General features: G+C 43.4%; 1 protein-coding gene across 1 annotated transcript; it reads left to right on the forward strand.

Moving 5' to 3' along the window:
• The first annotated feature begins 2,228 nt into the window (after positions 1-2,228).
• LOC122164750 (D-beta-hydroxybutyrate dehydrogenase, mitochondrial-like) lies at positions 2,229-15,458 on the forward strand. Its single transcript, XM_042827005.1, has 4 exons — positions 2,229-2,583; positions 9,686-9,838; positions 12,393-12,523; positions 15,111-15,458. Exons 1-4 carry the CDS (start codon positions 2,229-2,231, stop codon positions 15,456-15,458), a joined length of 987 nt encoding a protein of 328 aa, XP_042682939.1.
• The last annotated feature ends 1,359 nt before the right edge of the window (positions 15,459-16,817 follow it).

The following is a 16,817-nucleotide window of genomic DNA, read 5'->3' on the forward strand; positions in this document are numbered from 1 at the left end:
AGAAGTAGAATAAAATTGAGGGGTTAGTAGGGTTACCTTTTATTCTCCAGCAGATTGCTTTTGGCATTGCCTGTGATCTTTGTGTTACTAGCAGGACAAGAAAGCTGTGAGAGCAGAGGCTGGCAGATGCAAAAGAGAGCTGAGTAGGAGGCACAGAGGAGGTGAATCTGGAACACCTCTCCATCTTTTTATGCTGCAGGGAACCAGACAGGGAAACTGGCAGGAGGACAGATGGTTATCAACTCTCATGATTTTGAGGGTTGCATAATATTTCTTTAATGTAAAAACAATGCTTTGTGACTCAGAGTTATGGAAGAACAAGTGATTTTCTGAAAGCTAAAAAAGGGCAGCATCTCCTAGTGTGCTGGAGCACTATCAGCATCACTGAGGATGGTATCTAGACATCTTGAGTTTAACCATTCCACCCCCTTCCTTGTGGCTTTCCGAGACACTTGAGGCTCTAAGTCCTATTATGCAATGCCTACTGGGGACTTGAACAGTGCAGAAGAGAGCACACAGAACAATTTAAAGTCTAAGCAAATATATGCAGATTAACAGCTGACAAGAATAAAGAAACATGAATGGTGCGGCCCATGGAAAAGAGATTTAAACAATAATTATTCCTTTTCTCCTTAGAATGTGTCATTAAAACACTCTATATTAGTGCAAAGAGATCCCAACACAAACATAAAATAGCTGATTCCAGGGACAAGTGCTGTTTTTGGACACTTGAGAACAGCTCTACCAACTCTAGAACACCTCAGTTACAGCCAGATACAGGGCCTGCTTAAGACAAACTACTAAACATGGACAAAGCTAATTTTGGAGCTACAGGGATCCAAATCAGGCAAATATATAGGAACATCTGTATGTGTGTTAAGCCCAGTCATTCTTCTGTTAGTGTCTATATATCAAAGAACGACTCTGCCTCCTTTGTAGTTTTACACACCAACTTAGATCACAATTAATGAAGGCATCTGGTTCTTTCCACCATGTCATTTCCACCATGTCACAGGAGTCCGCCCCTTCCACCAGCTGCTTGGAGACTTTCTCAGATGAAAGAAAGAGCAGAGAAACCACTGCTTAATCAAATGACTCCCATAGTCAGTACTCAGAGACCTTTGTTCAGCAGTGTATAACTGTCCTTTCAGCCTGCAGAAAACAGAAACAGAGACTCCACCAAGAAGTACCTACAGGCACCTGACACAGCATAGCAGGCACAGACATGGGCCATTTAAGATAATAGCTATAGCATAATACAGAAAATGGATTAAAAATTCCCATCTCATGGATCTTGAGATACTCAAGATGCTTTCATTTCATGACCTATGACCAAAGTCTTCTGCAGTGATGGAAATCAAGGGGAGAAGCAGAGCTGTCCATGGTAGCTTTGCTCTGGGATTAACAGAATCACAGTATTGTTAAGATTGGAAAAGACCTCTAGGATCATCTAGTCCAACCACTGACCACAAAACCGTGTCTCTCAGTGCCTAAGTTTCTTGAACATCTCCAGGGATGGTGACTCCACCACCACTCTGGACAGCCTATTCCAATGCACTACCACTTTTCCAAAGAAGAAATTTTCTCTAATATCCAACCTGAACCTCCTCTGGTGCAACTTAAGGCCATTACCTCTCACCCCATCACTGTTACCTGGGAGAGGAGGTTGACCCACACCTCACCACAACCTTCTTTCAGGCAGTTGTAGAGAGCAATAATGTCTTCCCTGTCCATCCTCTTCTCCAGAATGAACAACCCCAGTTCCCTCAGTTGCTCCCCACAAGACTTGTGCTCCAGACCCTTCACAGCTCCCCTTCTCTGGACACGCTCCAGGGCCTCAGTGTCTTCCTATGCAGAGCGGGGCCCAAACCGAACAAAGTACTAAAGATGTGGCCTCACCGGTGCAGTACAGAGGGACAATTACCTCCCCGCTGCTGCTGGCTGCACTATTTCTGAGACAAGCCAGGTTACCACTCGCCACAATCCAACTCGCTCCTGACTCGGGCAATGCGCTACCTTAAAGCAAGCAGGAAGCCAAGGGTGGGGAATTTGCCGTCCTCCCGCGGCGGGTGGCGGGCGCGCAGCTCAGCAGGTCGCATCGCCAATCGCCGGGCTTCCCCGGGCCGCGGGTCGGCAGGGGCGGTGCCCGTGGCCACCGGGGAGGGGTAGCGGGGGCCGGCCACCGCCCTCCAGCTCCGCGGGTCCGCACGGCGCGGCGGCGGGGCGGCATGTGGGCCGCGGCCCCTCTCCTGCTGCTGCTGCTGCTGCCGCTGCCGCCGCTGCTGCTGCTGCTGCTGGCGCGCCGTTGGCGGCGGGAGGCGGTCGCGCTGGAACCGGCCGGCCGGGCCGTGCTCATCACCGGCTGCGACAGCGGCTTCGGGCACCTGCTGGCGCTGCGCCTGCACCGCCTCGGCTTCACCGTGTTCGCCGGTTGCCTCTGCCCCGGCGGGGAGGGGGCGCGGCGGCTGCAGCGGGAGGCGGCGGCGGATGCCGGGCGGATGCGCGTCCTGCGGCTCGATGTCACCCGCGGACGCGACGTGCTGGCCGCCAAGGAGCTGGTGCTCAGCCACCTGCCCGAGCGAGGTGAGCGGCGGCGCGGAGCGGCCGGAGCCGCGCTCCGTGGCCGGCGGGCGGCCTCCATCGGGTGGCGGGAGGGGCGGCAGGCCGGAGGGCATCGAGCGGCTGTGGGGAGCGCGGCTATGAGCGGTGCTAACTGCAGTTACTACTAGCGGTAATAACAACGGTTTGCGTTAAAAAAAAAAACAGTGCCCCTTGTTAAGCGGCACACAAGCTGGAGGCCGTAGCCCCAGACGATACCGAAGCACGCACACGTGGGTGAGAGGTGGGTGCGCGCCCCTTGTGCGGCAGCTGAGGACACCGCCGGCGGCGGGGCTGCGCCTGGAAACCCTCTGCAGGTGTCTGCAGACAGAGCTGGGAACGAAACGCGGGCATGCACAGGAGGCAGCAAGGAAGGGAGAGATTTCTAAGCATGTTTTGTGAGAGAGGGAATAAAGAAATGCAGAAGGCAGCTGCTGTGCCTGTCGCCTCTCAGTGCAAGTTGGGGTTTGATAAGCTAGTTCACAGAAGGGTCATTTAGAAGGAAATCTGGCAGTCGTACACCCTACAGGGAGCATGCTCCAAAGAAAATGGACAGAGTCTAAATGGCACAGTAACTGCAGGCAGCATAAAGCCCAGTTCATCACCTCAAAAGCTGTGAGGGTCAGAGCAGAAGGGCCACATTTACATTTTTTCATAGTTAGGGCTGCCAGGCAGAAGAAGCCAGTGTACTGCTGAGGGATGCACGTGGCTCAGCACACACATCCTCATCTCAAACGACTCCCTCAGTTACAGACCGACAGTTCTTGCTCATAGCAGGGAGTAAAGCATGCAGAAGTAGCTTCACATACGAGACCTTTGTCTGCCTCATTCATTAGCACCTTGGGAAGGGGATGAAATGGGAAGTGAAGTAAGAAAAAGCCTCAGTGCTGTTCATTAAGTCCATGTATTTATGGTTGATCTTGACCTTATCTGATTAAGAGGCAGAGCCTTCCTCTCTCAGGCTCTTTCCCAAGCTGCAGGCACATCACAGATGACCCACAAAAGCTCTTACAGGCCAGATGGGGCACAAGGACTGGGTCACCTGAAACTCTGGGTTACAGATAAGTTAATTTATCCTGTAATTCTGGTGGTTCATGCGGCGGTCGTCTTCATGCAGACATGCAGAGTCCTGAGTCTGCAGCTCAGCATGAACTTACTGGTTACCCCTGCTGCTTGTAGGCATGTGGACATGCCTTCAGATCGAGGCATTTCTCACCACTTCTTGCGGAAGGGGACACTTGAGCACAGTTGGTGTTGAAATACAGATACTGTGCGCTGCGTATGCAGAGAGGGCTTTTCAGCTGGGCCCTTAGACCCAAAATGCAGCACTGGGCATGTATACACAAAGCACAGAATTCATGACATATTTTTCTGTTGCTTTTGGGCTGCAGCAGCTTAAGGGTTGTGTTGCAAAGGCAAAAAAGAAAATGTAATTTCATAGGAGCAGATAGAACATGCTATTTGGGAAAACTCCCAACTATCAAGTAATCTTCCTACATTTATTAAACAAGAAGGAGCAAAGGAGATGTTTTAATACCTGGTGTTAATGGAGCAAATGCCACAAGCTGTCTTCATAATTTATAAAATACAATTATAAAATATTTTTATCTCCAGTGTAATGAAACTATGAGGACACACTACTTATATAGAGTCTTGTGCAAAATACTTCAGAAGGAGTGTTCCTTCTTGGCACCTCTAAAAATAAATATATTTCCTTTGGTAGTTTATAAAAGTAGTTTCAGTGTAACAGTTCAGCTGAAGGTTAACTCTTAAGTGAACCATTTTATTTGATAAAGACAATAATTTATTTACATTCGGGCCAAAGATTGTTTTTAATGTGGATTGTTGGTTTTTTTTGCACTGTAAAGAGAACTCTGAACCATTTCATTTATGTTCTGAAATTACCTAGAAAGAGAGAAAAATGTGCTGCTGTGAACACTTCACCTGCTGCCCAGCGGTTCCCAAAGGGTGAGCAGCAAAGGGTGTGCCTTAATGTCCCACTGGAGAAAGAACTGTGCAGTGAGTTTTCCCTAGTGGATCGTGGAGCATCTAGGGGCCTGCAGCATGAGACTAACCATGCTGAAAATCAAGTATGTGTCAAGTATTTGCAGGAGGGAGAACAAAGAGTAGATGGTGAGTCCAGTAGACTGTCTTAAATAGGCATCTGTCAGCAAAAAAAAACCTGCTTTTTGTTTTTGCACAAACTGTACCAACAGATGCAGAAATGTAGTGAGTGGTGCTGAAGGTAAATCAGTGTGATTTACAACAACAGTGAAACCTAGATTAGCTTATTTTAAAAGCTATGAAAGCATTCACCTTTAGAACAGTTACTGGAAGTGCTCTGTATACCTTCTAGCTTGTAAATCCTGCTGAACTCTGCTGCCTCTGCCTTCCCCAGCCTGGGGTAATTCTACTCAAAGAATCCCTGTAGAAACTGAGAGAGAAGCCTTTGTCCCCAGAGTCACTAGGATTTGTTTAGGGACTGTTCCCTCTCTTTTCTTTACTACAGTCAGTCCTGTTCAAGCAAAAAAGATTTTAAATATGTCACATTGGCATGCTAGGATCTATGTTTAGATCACTAAAATACTCCCGTATCATTCAAAAATGCTCAGAAAGGAATAACTTCATCTACCTCTAGGTTTAATGCAATCCATTTCCAACTAAAACTTTAGGAGACGTACCAAAACAGTGAGAAAGCAGTTAAACAGTTTGATGGTTTGCTAACTCTCCCAGTACCTACAGAAACACCAGTATTTTTTTTTTTAATTTTCTTCTTTTCAAAACCTGATTTTCCTGTTCTGAGTAGATGGCATTGTTGATGAGAAGGATATTCATTTTGGTACTACCTCTCCCTACTAGGTTATCATACACTATCCTCCACAAACTAAGATTTCCTGTTTGTAGAGTCCTTGCAGTATGCCCCTGGTACCATAGTTTAGCCCAGACATCATACACAAGTAGATTTATTCTCACTATGAAGACAACCACAGCATGACATTTGGAGGAATGGATGGTGACTCTAGAAGGTATGAATCTGAAACTCAAGACTCTCAGTTGACCTGTTACGATGGACACCCTACATTTCCCTCAAGCAGACTGGTTTGCTCCCTCTCTGCATTTTTCAGTGGGAAGCTGGCATCACACTCTAGTCCATTTGGCTAGTTTCCTTTATTATTGGGATCCTTCAGGAAAGATCCTGCCATTTTTGCAGAGTCCCAATTTAAATAAGAAACTCCAAAGATCAGTGAAATCAAAAACACACATTTGAGTTTTGAAAATTTGGTTGAATTTAGGTATCTTCTCTGTGTGGGTGCTTTCATAGACATGCGAACACAGACAGAAAAGTGTGTTTTGTGAACACATAGCTTGACTGACTTGAACAGGAAGAAAACTTCAAGAAGAGTTTCTGGAAAGAATATCAGGTATCTTTTGGGTCTAAATACAGACTTTAGATACGTGCTTTTGGCCAACATGCTTTGATCAGTAATTATCTGGGATGTTATTTGAGAGCCAATGTCCTCCTGAAAGCCTCACTAATCTTAAATTAGGTTTCCTAAAGTGATTCTTTACATCCTCTGCTATCTCTCTTAATCTTTGTCCTCAGAATGCATTTTCTTAAAGCAGAGATCAGCAAAGATCTCTTTCTGCTTGCCAGTTTATTTCTCTCCTGCCTGCTGTAGTATAGTCTCACACTCCTCTTCCTAAACTGTGCCCCGAACTGAGTTCTGTTATAACAGTCTGAGCAATTTTTCCTCCAGATCAAATCATCAGCTGCTTTTTTTTTGACATGTTTGTGCATGGACTCTGAGGCAATGTGATGTCTCTCCTTCAGCTGTTTTGTTTAATCTCATTTGTGCCCTGTCCTTCAAGGAAGCAGTGAACTGACCGGCTCTGGATATCAGAGATTCGCATCGAGTTCTACCAAGGACCGTGCCATTGCCATTCTGATCAGAAATCTTTCAACAGATCTTCCCAGAGCTTCTTATGGCCACTGTGTTTCTGTATTGCAGACAGCCCCTGGATTTTCCCCAGGAATCCTGTTGTTGAGCACGGGAAGTACTCTGCATCTGGCTAGACCCTAGTTTTGTAATCATGTCTGATTCTGTGCTGAAAACTGCTACTGGGGATCCCTTCCGTGTGTAGGATCCAGCAGATTGTTATCTGCATGTGACATGCTGTACTTGGGAAACCCTATACAGAATCAGGCACCCAGGAACAGGCGAGAGGAGCCCAGCCATTGGTGCCACTGGAGGGTTCTTGGAGACTTCTCTCCTAAGACTGTATTTCTCAGGTTCCCTGAGCTGCATTTGTCTAAACAAATGTACAAAGTATTTTGCATGCAGGCTTATTGCATTAATTCTTACCTCACGTGTTTCAGGAAAGGAAGATGAAAGTTGATTCCAGCAACCTGATTGCAAAGCTATTGTTTTTCATGTTTTTCATTCTTTCATTGTTTTGAAAGAAAGTGGTATTTGGCTATAACAAACTGCTCATTATTTGGGTAGCATTTGGCAAATTGATTCAACCAAAAGAAGTGGCAAGAAGATTTGTAGAATGCTTCAGAAATTCTCCCATTTGGAGATGTCAGAATGTTCTGCTGAGCAACAGTATGTTTCACTTGAGGGCAAATAAAATACTTTGAGCTGACTCTGAGCAGTCTTTTTTTATATTCTACTTAATCTTTTCCTCAAAAGAGTCTGTTTCAGTTTAACTCAAGCAATTTTTTTTCCCTTGACTTTGATCTGGCCACTGAAAAGCAAGAAGGAGCTCTTATTCTAGAAACTCTGCATGTTTGCACACATGGGCTAGCCTTACCACAAACCACCTGAAGTGCAGGAGGAAAAGCTGGCAAACAGCTGAAGAGAAAACCTTTACCTTGCAAATTAAATTCTGTATTTCATAATTTAGAGAAAGAAAATGAATCGCTTCAAGTCCAACGGCTGTATTTCTGAAGACCTCATGAATTCTGGGGTACGTGGATGGAGCAAGTGTTCTTGCTGTGCTGTGCTGGATGCAGTGGCAAAAGCAAAAATGACATTTTTGTTTCAATTAGAAAAGATCAAGGAATAGCTTTTGCAGTGATGTCAGACTTCAGTTTGGCTTGTGCTTCTTTAAAAATAAACCTGAGTAGAGAGACCTGCAGCCTAACCAGATGGAGTATGCAGCTACTCAGCCCATCTGCAGATCAGATCACATGCAAGTATACAAATGTTGACAGTTAGCTCTTAAAGGACTCTAATCCAGCGAAACATTTCACAAGGAAGCCAGTCCCATGGGGTTAATTCCATTTAAGAAAGGGAAGTCAAGCCACAGAATAATGGAAAGATCTGGGACAACAGAGCAGCAGCAAGGAAAAGAAGGATATGTGGGATGCTAAATTTGAGGGGCTAATTTTTTGGTCCATTTCCTCTCCTCTGTCCTACCAACATCTGGGACAATGCAAAGGACAGGCACATTGAGTATGACAGAAGACAGTCTGTATCTATGGTCATGAGAGAGGTCCAGTGTCAAGGCCTGCTGTGTTATGGACCCCTACATGATGGTCTATTCACCTTGGAGGACAGAATTTAAGTTCTATGTGGTAAATTACTGATTTTGAGTGCTTTGCTCTGCAAATGAGACATTGACTGAAAGAACTTTGTTTCTTTAAGCACCAAGTTGCATTATGTAGCACAACAGAATATATGTATTAGAAATGCTCACAGAGCTCTGCTTTCCAAAGTAATTCTAAAAATTGTCTATTTCAGCTTTAACTTCTTCTGTGAATGAAGTCCTATATTAGCAGTTCCTGGCAGAGCAGTGGAAGGACTGAGATACAATGAAACCATCACAGTAGCTTTGTTGGGGAAGTTCACAGAGAAAAGAACAAAAGGGTTTCTGCAGCACTTCCATCAGGGTAATCAAAGGTCCCATCTATTCCAGCATGAGTACAGGAGGCATCACACATCCCCTCTCTGTACACGGGATAGAAGAAGCACTGCTACCCCCTACCTTGACAGAAACCTACACCTGGAGATCATGCAGCAGGCATCAGAATACAATGATTTACCTCAAACAGACATGTATAACATCTCTTAAAAATACATCAGCAAAACTAGAAAGGCCAGCAGAAACAAGCTGCAAACTTAGTTATTTCTCAGTTTACCCTGAGTACTTGTTAAGTACCCTTGGTCACCCTTGAGATACTCTAAGTTAGGGTCTGAGAACAGAAACAGCAATGCTTTCACTTACTGCTTTACCATACATCTGTAGACAAGTGCTCTGTAGGCTACAACAAGTCAGCATGGTTTCATCAGCATTTAGTCAGCATGTCAGCTCTAATCTGCGAGCACTGCCACACTTCAGCAAAAAGCATGTCCAACAACCAAGGTTCTGAGCGCTGCACAATGCTTGCATGAAGTGTTCTGTGGCTTTGGGCTAAAGGGCTTGGTGTTATTATGTCAGAACAAGCTCTGCTGCCTGTAGAGATCTGCTTGTAAATGCTGAAATCATACTGCATTTTAGGGGGCTGTGCTTCTACAGTGAGTCCCATTGTTAGGAGGGAATATAGCTGGCCAAGGGTAAGAAATCCAGAAAACACCATAGCCACAGATTTTACCTAGTGCTGTGCCTGTGTGCCCAGCTGTGTCTGATTTCAGAAGGAACTGATGCTCAAAATCCTGAAAAACACATAGGCTCCTAAATTAGTCAGGCTCTTTGAAAATATTACCCCTTAGCCTTTAGACTGCTTAATGTAATTTTCACAAAGCTGCTCATTGCTCACAGTGGGATTCAAGTAATTAAAATATCATGAAACACTGCATTGGCAGTAATAAGTAGTCTCCCAGATCGTGTTATTCATAAATAACTTAAGGAGACTATAAAGTGAGTGATTATTAAATAGCACTGAGACTTACATTGTCCAGATAGTGGGCAGAATTACATCCCTTCATTAAACAAAACTTGCCACATTTATAAGCGAAAGACAAAAAGATAATGCAACTGAAAAGTTGTTATCAAGGGCTCAGCTCACTAGTGTTGTTTGGTTGCCATGGAGTGTTTTTTTTTTTCAGCAAAAGATGCTTGCTAAGGTATTTCTCTCCTTCAGGTTTTTGGGGGCTTGTGAACAATGCAGGAATTTCAACATTTGGTGAGACGGGGTGGCTGTCAATGGAGAAATATGAGAAGTTTGCGGATGTGAATCTTCTTGGGAGCATCAGGACAACCCTGGCATTTCTTCCTCTGCTAAGGAAATACAAGGGTAATGCTAATCCACTGTTATTCGAAGTTGTAGAATAATTAGATTACTATAATCAGGTAATGTAGCACCTATAAAAGAAGCCTTAATTGTCTTTCACTGAACTGAAATGACAGCTTCCTTCTGTGTGGCCTGAATGATCCTAAGAAGATGGTGAAATCCCAAGAGGAAAAGAACCCTTGACGATTCTGTCTGTGCAATAGACAAGGAAAAAACAAAAAACAAAAAACAAACAACAACAAAAAAACCCAACAAAACAAAACTATTTACAAACAATGGATTATCTCAGTATTTGGCTGAAAACAGAGTGAAAAAAATGCTTACAGTAGGTTATGGAGCCCAGGCATCATTTTGTAAGCACTGACAATCATTAGACAAAGATCCAGTAAACTCCCGCTTAACTTCTTTTATGTAGGCTTTACTGTTTTACTGTGTGGCATTTAGGAGAGGAAGAGTGATCATACAGAGGAGAACTAGAGACATCCAGCTTCCAGTTTCAGGCCTGACAAGATCTTCTCTATGATTCTGGGCAGAGAAACCCCACGTATGTAAAAAAGTGCCATACAGAGATGCATGGTATCAAATGGGATAAATGCAGTAGCATGAACCTCCACATGCATGCACTTTGCCCTTGCTTCTGATGAGAAATGGCTTGAATAGCTCTCTACAGCATTGCAGAATGTCTCAATTGCTCTGCAGTTTGTTCCTTCTCCATCTGCATTTGGGAAACAAAGACACTCTTTTCCTTTCTCCTCGCTTTGCTGAGCTTGTCTGTTTCAATTGTAAGCTCTTTAATGCAAGGATTCCCTCTACTGTGTGTGTATAGCATCAAGCATGGTAGGGCTAGCTCTTGTATGGAATCCCCAGATATCACTGTTACACAAAATGCTGGTAAGATAATAGCATCCTCTTTTTTCCTACTTTGCTTCTTCCTGCTTGGTTGCCTTTGGCTGATATTTTGATGGAACAAAAAAGCAACCTTTAAGTACTGCAAGCTGGAAGTTTTTGTAAGAGAATGTGTTATTGCATATACAGTGAGAAACAGCAAATGTGTTACATTGCCATTACACAAGGAGACATTGATTTCTTTCTCTGATGTCCTGCGTTCTGCTAGAACTCTATGATGCTCTAAAGCTCCATGGTAACTCTTGGGAAAACTGGGTTTCAGTTACCTCAGGCAAAGAGAGAATTTAAACAGTGTGTCCCCCATTCTGGGTGCATGCTCCAAATTGCTTAGTTGGTGGGCCAAGGAGGGAAAGGTTATCCTACAGTCACTTACACAGAACCTGTGTCCCAGTGAAAGAGGTTTACTGCCATTTCAGGATAAGCAACCTGTCCAAGAAGAGCTTCAAGATTATTAATACCGTAAAGGAGGGTATTTCACTTCAGACAAGTACTGAGCATCTAATTCTGAGAGGAACAACATAACTTTTCCCAATGGCGAGGCCAGCTGACGTAGCACCTTGATCAGCAAGCTGATAGTCATTCTGCCATTACTGGATATGAGACTTAACCCAGACACTGACTGTGTAGGAAAGCAGGGAACGTAATCCAGAATGGCAGATTTCACTGCATTCCCATGATACCCTTTTGATAGCCCAAAAGCCTGTACCATTTGGTCTGATCTGGTGCCCAGGTGTTCTCTGCATCTGTGGCAGCAATAGGGATGGAATGTTTTCTAAATTGCTAGCTATGAGGACATTATCTCTCTCACCTCTGATATGAATATATCTTTACACATACATGTACTACATACACACATTTGTTACTATACGGTGTGACTGACTGGTGGAAGCTGACAAATAAACAGTGGAATGAGACCACAGCCCAAAGCCTCAAATCAGAACTCTGTGCATTTAATGCATGCCTGCGTGCACTCGGTGAGAGTTACAAAAGGAAAAAAAGGCAGCACAGATTGTGGAAATCACAGCACAGCTGTGTAAGAATGCACTGTGTAAGACTTTTGTCAAGTCACCTTTTTCTGGTAAAGCTTGTCCCTGTACAATCTGATTATGGGTTTATATGCACAGTTTTAAGCTAGAACTCAGTGCAGAAATATCATTAGCACAGAATAAATGGTATTAGTAGTCGCATAGCCATAAATGATATTAGTAGTCACGTAGTCACCAAAAAGAAAATCATTCACTTCACTCCTCTGCAGTCCTTTTCCTATTACTAGCATAGTCTTTTATTACTATTTTTCAGGCTAAAGATCTTAAGGGAATTCTTTGCTTCCACCTTTTTTCATCTTCTGTTACCTGAGTCAATTGTCTCAAACAGAATAAGCAGCACATTGGGAATCTGTCATCCCCTGTCTGGTCCAGAGTGTGTCTCTAGATGGAAGGAAGCTGCTTGCATGATGGTACCTGCTTTACAGAGCTGAGTGCACAGTTTTGCTAGGGCTGCACATTTACACAGCACAGCTTTTACATGTTGCACTGTAAAACAACATCGTGCTAAATACTACCTGACTTGCAATTCAGAAGGCCTGGGCAATCAATTCTATTTTAAAGATCAAGAGTGACAAGTTTTGTTATTTCCTCTGTTTTCTTTTCAGGACGCATTGTTTTCATGTCCAGCATCATTGCCTATTTTACTCTGGGAAATGGCATTTATTCTATGACCAAGGCAGCTATTGAAAAATTCTGTGATGCTCTAAGACTGGAAATGAAGAAGTTTGGCGTCCAGGTAAGTGATGTAATAAATAGCTGCTCTGTGAAACTTCCTGCTATTTCAAACACTGTTTTTTGTATGAGAAAGAGAGGAAATTCACTCCTGAAACTTCCTCCAGAGCTGAAATGCATCATTTAGAGGTAAGGAAGTAAGTAGCTTCTACAAAGAGTACAGGACAACAGTGGGGGTGGCCAAGGCAAGCAGAACAGGCAAATGGTAAATACTGTCTAATCTTATGCAAAGCAAACTGCATACATCCATACAAAGGGGATGGCAATAAAAGCTGCTCCCCTGAAGCCATGGATACAGCTTCTCCCTGGAGAGAGGTGGCTCCTCTGTGGCTAATCAGTGGGCTAGAAATAATAGCAGGCAGCAGAGCTGGGTGGTGGTTGCAGCCCTTAGAAGATCTGGAGTAGCAAGCCATCTCTGTGACACTGCTGCAACTTGCACCCTTTCTTTACATTCTCTATAGTGAAAAAACTTTCTGAGACAGGTTTGCCTGAACAGTGCCATGCTTTTCACAGTAACTTTTAACAGTGCAAAGCAATGGAAACTTTCACAGGTTTACCTGCAAGAGCAAAGAGTCCAGGTCTGAGTGCTGTGCATCAAAAATGAAGGCTTGTCACCTACCAAAAGAGCTCTTCTCTCTCTTACATCAGTGCTTAAAAGCTCCTCCCAATATCTGGGAATAGCTACTCTGCACGAGGCAATATTCATGCAGAATATTTTTTTATTCTCTTGACCTAAGAGAAGCTGTAAGAGTGCTCTTAGTGTTATACCTAAGCAACACTGATGGTCAGACCTGAAGTTTAGATTGTGGAGTAGTTTCACAGGGCTTTTTCCTTGGAGTCACTCTACTGCTGAAATACTCTGTTCATAAGCTCATGTTAGAAGAAATTACAGCTATGCTTCTATCAGCTGCCCCTCTTGGATAAATATAAAATGCAAGTGATTTCACACATCCTAATGCCACACAGCATGATGAGGATTTGAACTGATTAGCCGAGGATAATCTGAAATGGATGGAAGAGCTTAGTTTAACAGGTTAACTGCTGTAGTGGTTCTAGGATTTTTACTGTTCCCCCACCCCTGGAATAACCTCAGCACACAGTACAGTAGATCAGGCTGACAAACACTTCCAGAGTATCTATGAGAATTATGTCTCTGCTTCTCAGTGTATGCATGGTGCTGGTTGGCCTTTGCTTCAGAATCTACCCTGCAGGGAGCCTGCAGAAGATAAGCCTCAGTGCTCCTCTCTCCTGCTCTGCTACTCCCTTTTTGGTTCTTTCAGGAAAGGCTACCTTCGGGAAACAAAGTGTGTGTCTGCCACTTAGAAAGAAGGCTAAAGAAAATGAGGGAAGAAAAAAAAAAAAAAAAGAAAAAGTTTAATATCTCCTAACCAACTTCATATAGCTGCAAAACATGAATTTTTGAACACCCTTTCTTTAAAATATATGTGTGAATGTTACTACTGACATTACTTTGGCTAATAGTAAGCAATTTTGAAGAATCTAAAGCAAGGGTTCTGAAAGATGCCCTGCAGCAAACCTACCAAAGGCAGCATGAGACATTCCCAGATACACAGTCTGACTTGGGGCAGTAGGGAGGCTACCTGCACCCCTTCCTGCTGGTTGCTACAGCCCCAGCAGCAGGCTGCAGAGCACTGGTGGCTGTGCAGGCTGAGAAGCTGGCACGTGGCAGTGCTGCTGCACCAGCGGTAGCCCCTGGCAGATGAGCTGGATGGCAGATTGGGGGCATTAGGGTTACAAATTAACACGGATTTCCAAAGAATGTTTGTCAGATCCTCAAGTCTTTCATATGGCTCAGCACCATTTTTCTTCACGTTGTGTTAACAGTCTTTAGAAATCAGGTCAGTTAAATGCCATGGAGTTTTGAGTGCTGCACATCTACAGACAGTTTTAACAAGCCAGCTGCTAGCTGAGGTATTCTGGGAAAAGCTTCCATTGGAAGCGCTAAGCTTGCTCTGAAATTCCCCAGAAGTCAGCAGAACAGCAGAATAATGCATGCAAAGTAAACAGGCTGAGCAGCAAAAAGTTTGTACACTTTGAATTTAAATTGGTGTGCACAGAAATCTGGAAATTTGCTAATTCAGTGAGACCTTTGCAGTAGCACCTCTGGCCTTTTCTCAACTTGTATCGATGTACCCATCGCTTTTTATTATTCCCTACTAGGGGAAAACCAACTGTAAGATTTGCCACTGAGAGAAAAATTGCAAGCATTCCACTTTGGAGACATCAAAGTTATACCAAAATTATTTGCCTCATAACTTTGCCTCAAAACATTGACGCCACTAAGCATTCTATACAAAGCAAGGATGCAGTATTGCATTCTGTGAAGGCATGAACACATAACAATCAGAGTGAAGTGAGGAAGTCAGAACAAAGCACCTCTGCAATGGCTACTGTTTCATGGGAATATACTTGATTTCAGTAAAGTTTTCAAGGTTGAAATTTCCACAAAGCTGCATTTTCTGGAAGAAATCTGTTCACAAAGAGCTTTGTATCTGTTTTACTGCATATGGTATTTAACTGAATTCAGAATGACTGACTGCACTTTGATAAGTATCACATCTCGCTTTTAGGTCTGTATTATTCAGCCAGGAAATTATGCACGATCTACAAAAATTCAGCCACCAGTCAGCGCCGAAGAAATCTGGAATGAACTCAGTGAAGAGGAAAAGGCAGTTTACAATAAGGAGTACGTTCAGGAGCGGGCAGACTTTTTCAACAACATTCTTAGCAAAGGAAGCACAAATGGCAATGAGGTTGTAGATGCAATGGTAGATGCTCTCATGTCTCCTGCACCCAAGGCACGTTACATGGTAGCAAAGCTGAAAGAAAAAGCACTGGTGTTTGTATGTGCTTTATTCCCAACTGTTGTGATGGATTCTGTTTTGTCTTATGCACTGAGTAAAGTAAAACTTGCATAGCTGACTTTGATGCTGTTCAGTGACTCGGCAATTTGTTAAACTGTCAAAGCAAGGGCTCCATGTAGTGTCCCCAGAAACTGTATGATGACATCAGTTAACTGACAGAAACTTTGGAGGGTCTGTTTACTCAGAACTGTCACTTGTTCGCAGAGAAATACATCACACATTAGTCCAGCAATTGTATTTCTCTCATGGAAAAAGACAGGGCCACTCATGCTGCTTTAGGTATTGCCTAGAAAATGTAATGCAGCTTTCCCTGATGCAGTACCAAATTATGGCGTTAGAGACATGACAGAGACGAAATGGAGCATATCCTAAAGGGCAACTGCATATCTGAAATCATTATGACAGACGTGAAAATACCTTATTTGTAGGAGCCTGAATAGTAATTTATTAGAGGTGATGGGAAGAGGTTAATGGAAAAGTTAGGCATGACTAACAGACTTTGAAATACTTTGAATGGAGATAAGTGGCTTCAGAAAGTTAGGAAGAGCTACGTGAGTAATAAAGTTGTGTTTGTACCAATGGAAACAGTAGCTTGGGTAACCACAGCTCAGTACTTTTTCTGGTGTTATGGATAAATGTGTAACAAAGCATATGTGTATGGACAATGAAAAATAAGTAGCACGTTTCATTTATAACTGAATATTAAATTCTAATAAACTCTATTTATCTAATGTCTGGATTAATCAGTGCATTAACCCAAAACTTGTTCAGAGAGCTGAGACCCAGGCGATAGGTATCAGTATGCAGTAGCAACTCTTAGCTTGAAAGAACATATTAAGCATGAAGCACAGTTTTTGCTATTATTATAGGAATTAAGGTCTGATTGAAAAAAAATAAATGTCTATTAGCATGAACAGGAAAACCTTAGTAGCCTGCCTACTTCTATGCCAGAAATTGAGCACACTGGCAACATTAGCATTTGCCCACTACCTGCTGTGGAAAAGATTTCTTATTTAGACATTCAGAGTTTTAAACGTGATTTGCTTGTGGTGTGGCTCAGAATCCTCTACCCACAGGAGCAAAGATCACAGAATTATTGGGACCAGCTAAGGTAGATACAGAGCAGCAGCATGAAGCATTAGCCTCCCCTGTGCCAGGTCTCCCATATCAAACCAAAGGTTTTTGTGTAATTGTCAGATTTTTGGTCTGAACCATAAATTGCAAGTTGTACCTGGGAAGTCTTTCCTATTGGATTTGACTAATTTCTGAAAAAATTCTCTTTCATAGTGGGTAATTTGTTGGTCTGAGTCAAGAGCATGGGGGAGATGAGCAAACAGACTGACTGCTGCAGATCCTCTCCCAGTAGCACTCAGTGGTAGAACAGCAATCTTGCTCTATCTTTTCTCAACTGTG

This window comes from Centrocercus urophasianus, unplaced genomic scaffold (assembly GCF_019232065.1).
Source record: "Centrocercus urophasianus isolate 14NV4802_14NV808 unplaced genomic scaffold, USGS_Curo_1.0 seq_10, whole genome shotgun sequence".
NCBI classification, from domain to species: Eukaryota; Metazoa; Chordata; class Aves; order Galliformes; family Phasianidae; genus Centrocercus; species Centrocercus urophasianus.

Excerpts from the sequence above, each read along its gene's own strand:
- LOC122164750 (XM_042827005.1), top strand. The coding sequence starts at position 2,229 with ATGTGGGCCGCGGCCCCTCTCCTGCTGCTGCTGCTGCTGCCGCTGCCG. Across the intron at positions 9,839-12,392 it reads TCTGCTAAGGAAATACAAGG|GACGCATTGTTTTCATGTCC; the intron begins GTAATGCTAATC and ends TTTTCTTTTCAG. Across the intron at positions 12,524-15,110 it reads TGAAGAAGTTTGGCGTCCAG|GTCTGTATTATTCAGCCAGG; the intron begins GTAAGTGATGTA and ends TCTCGCTTTTAG.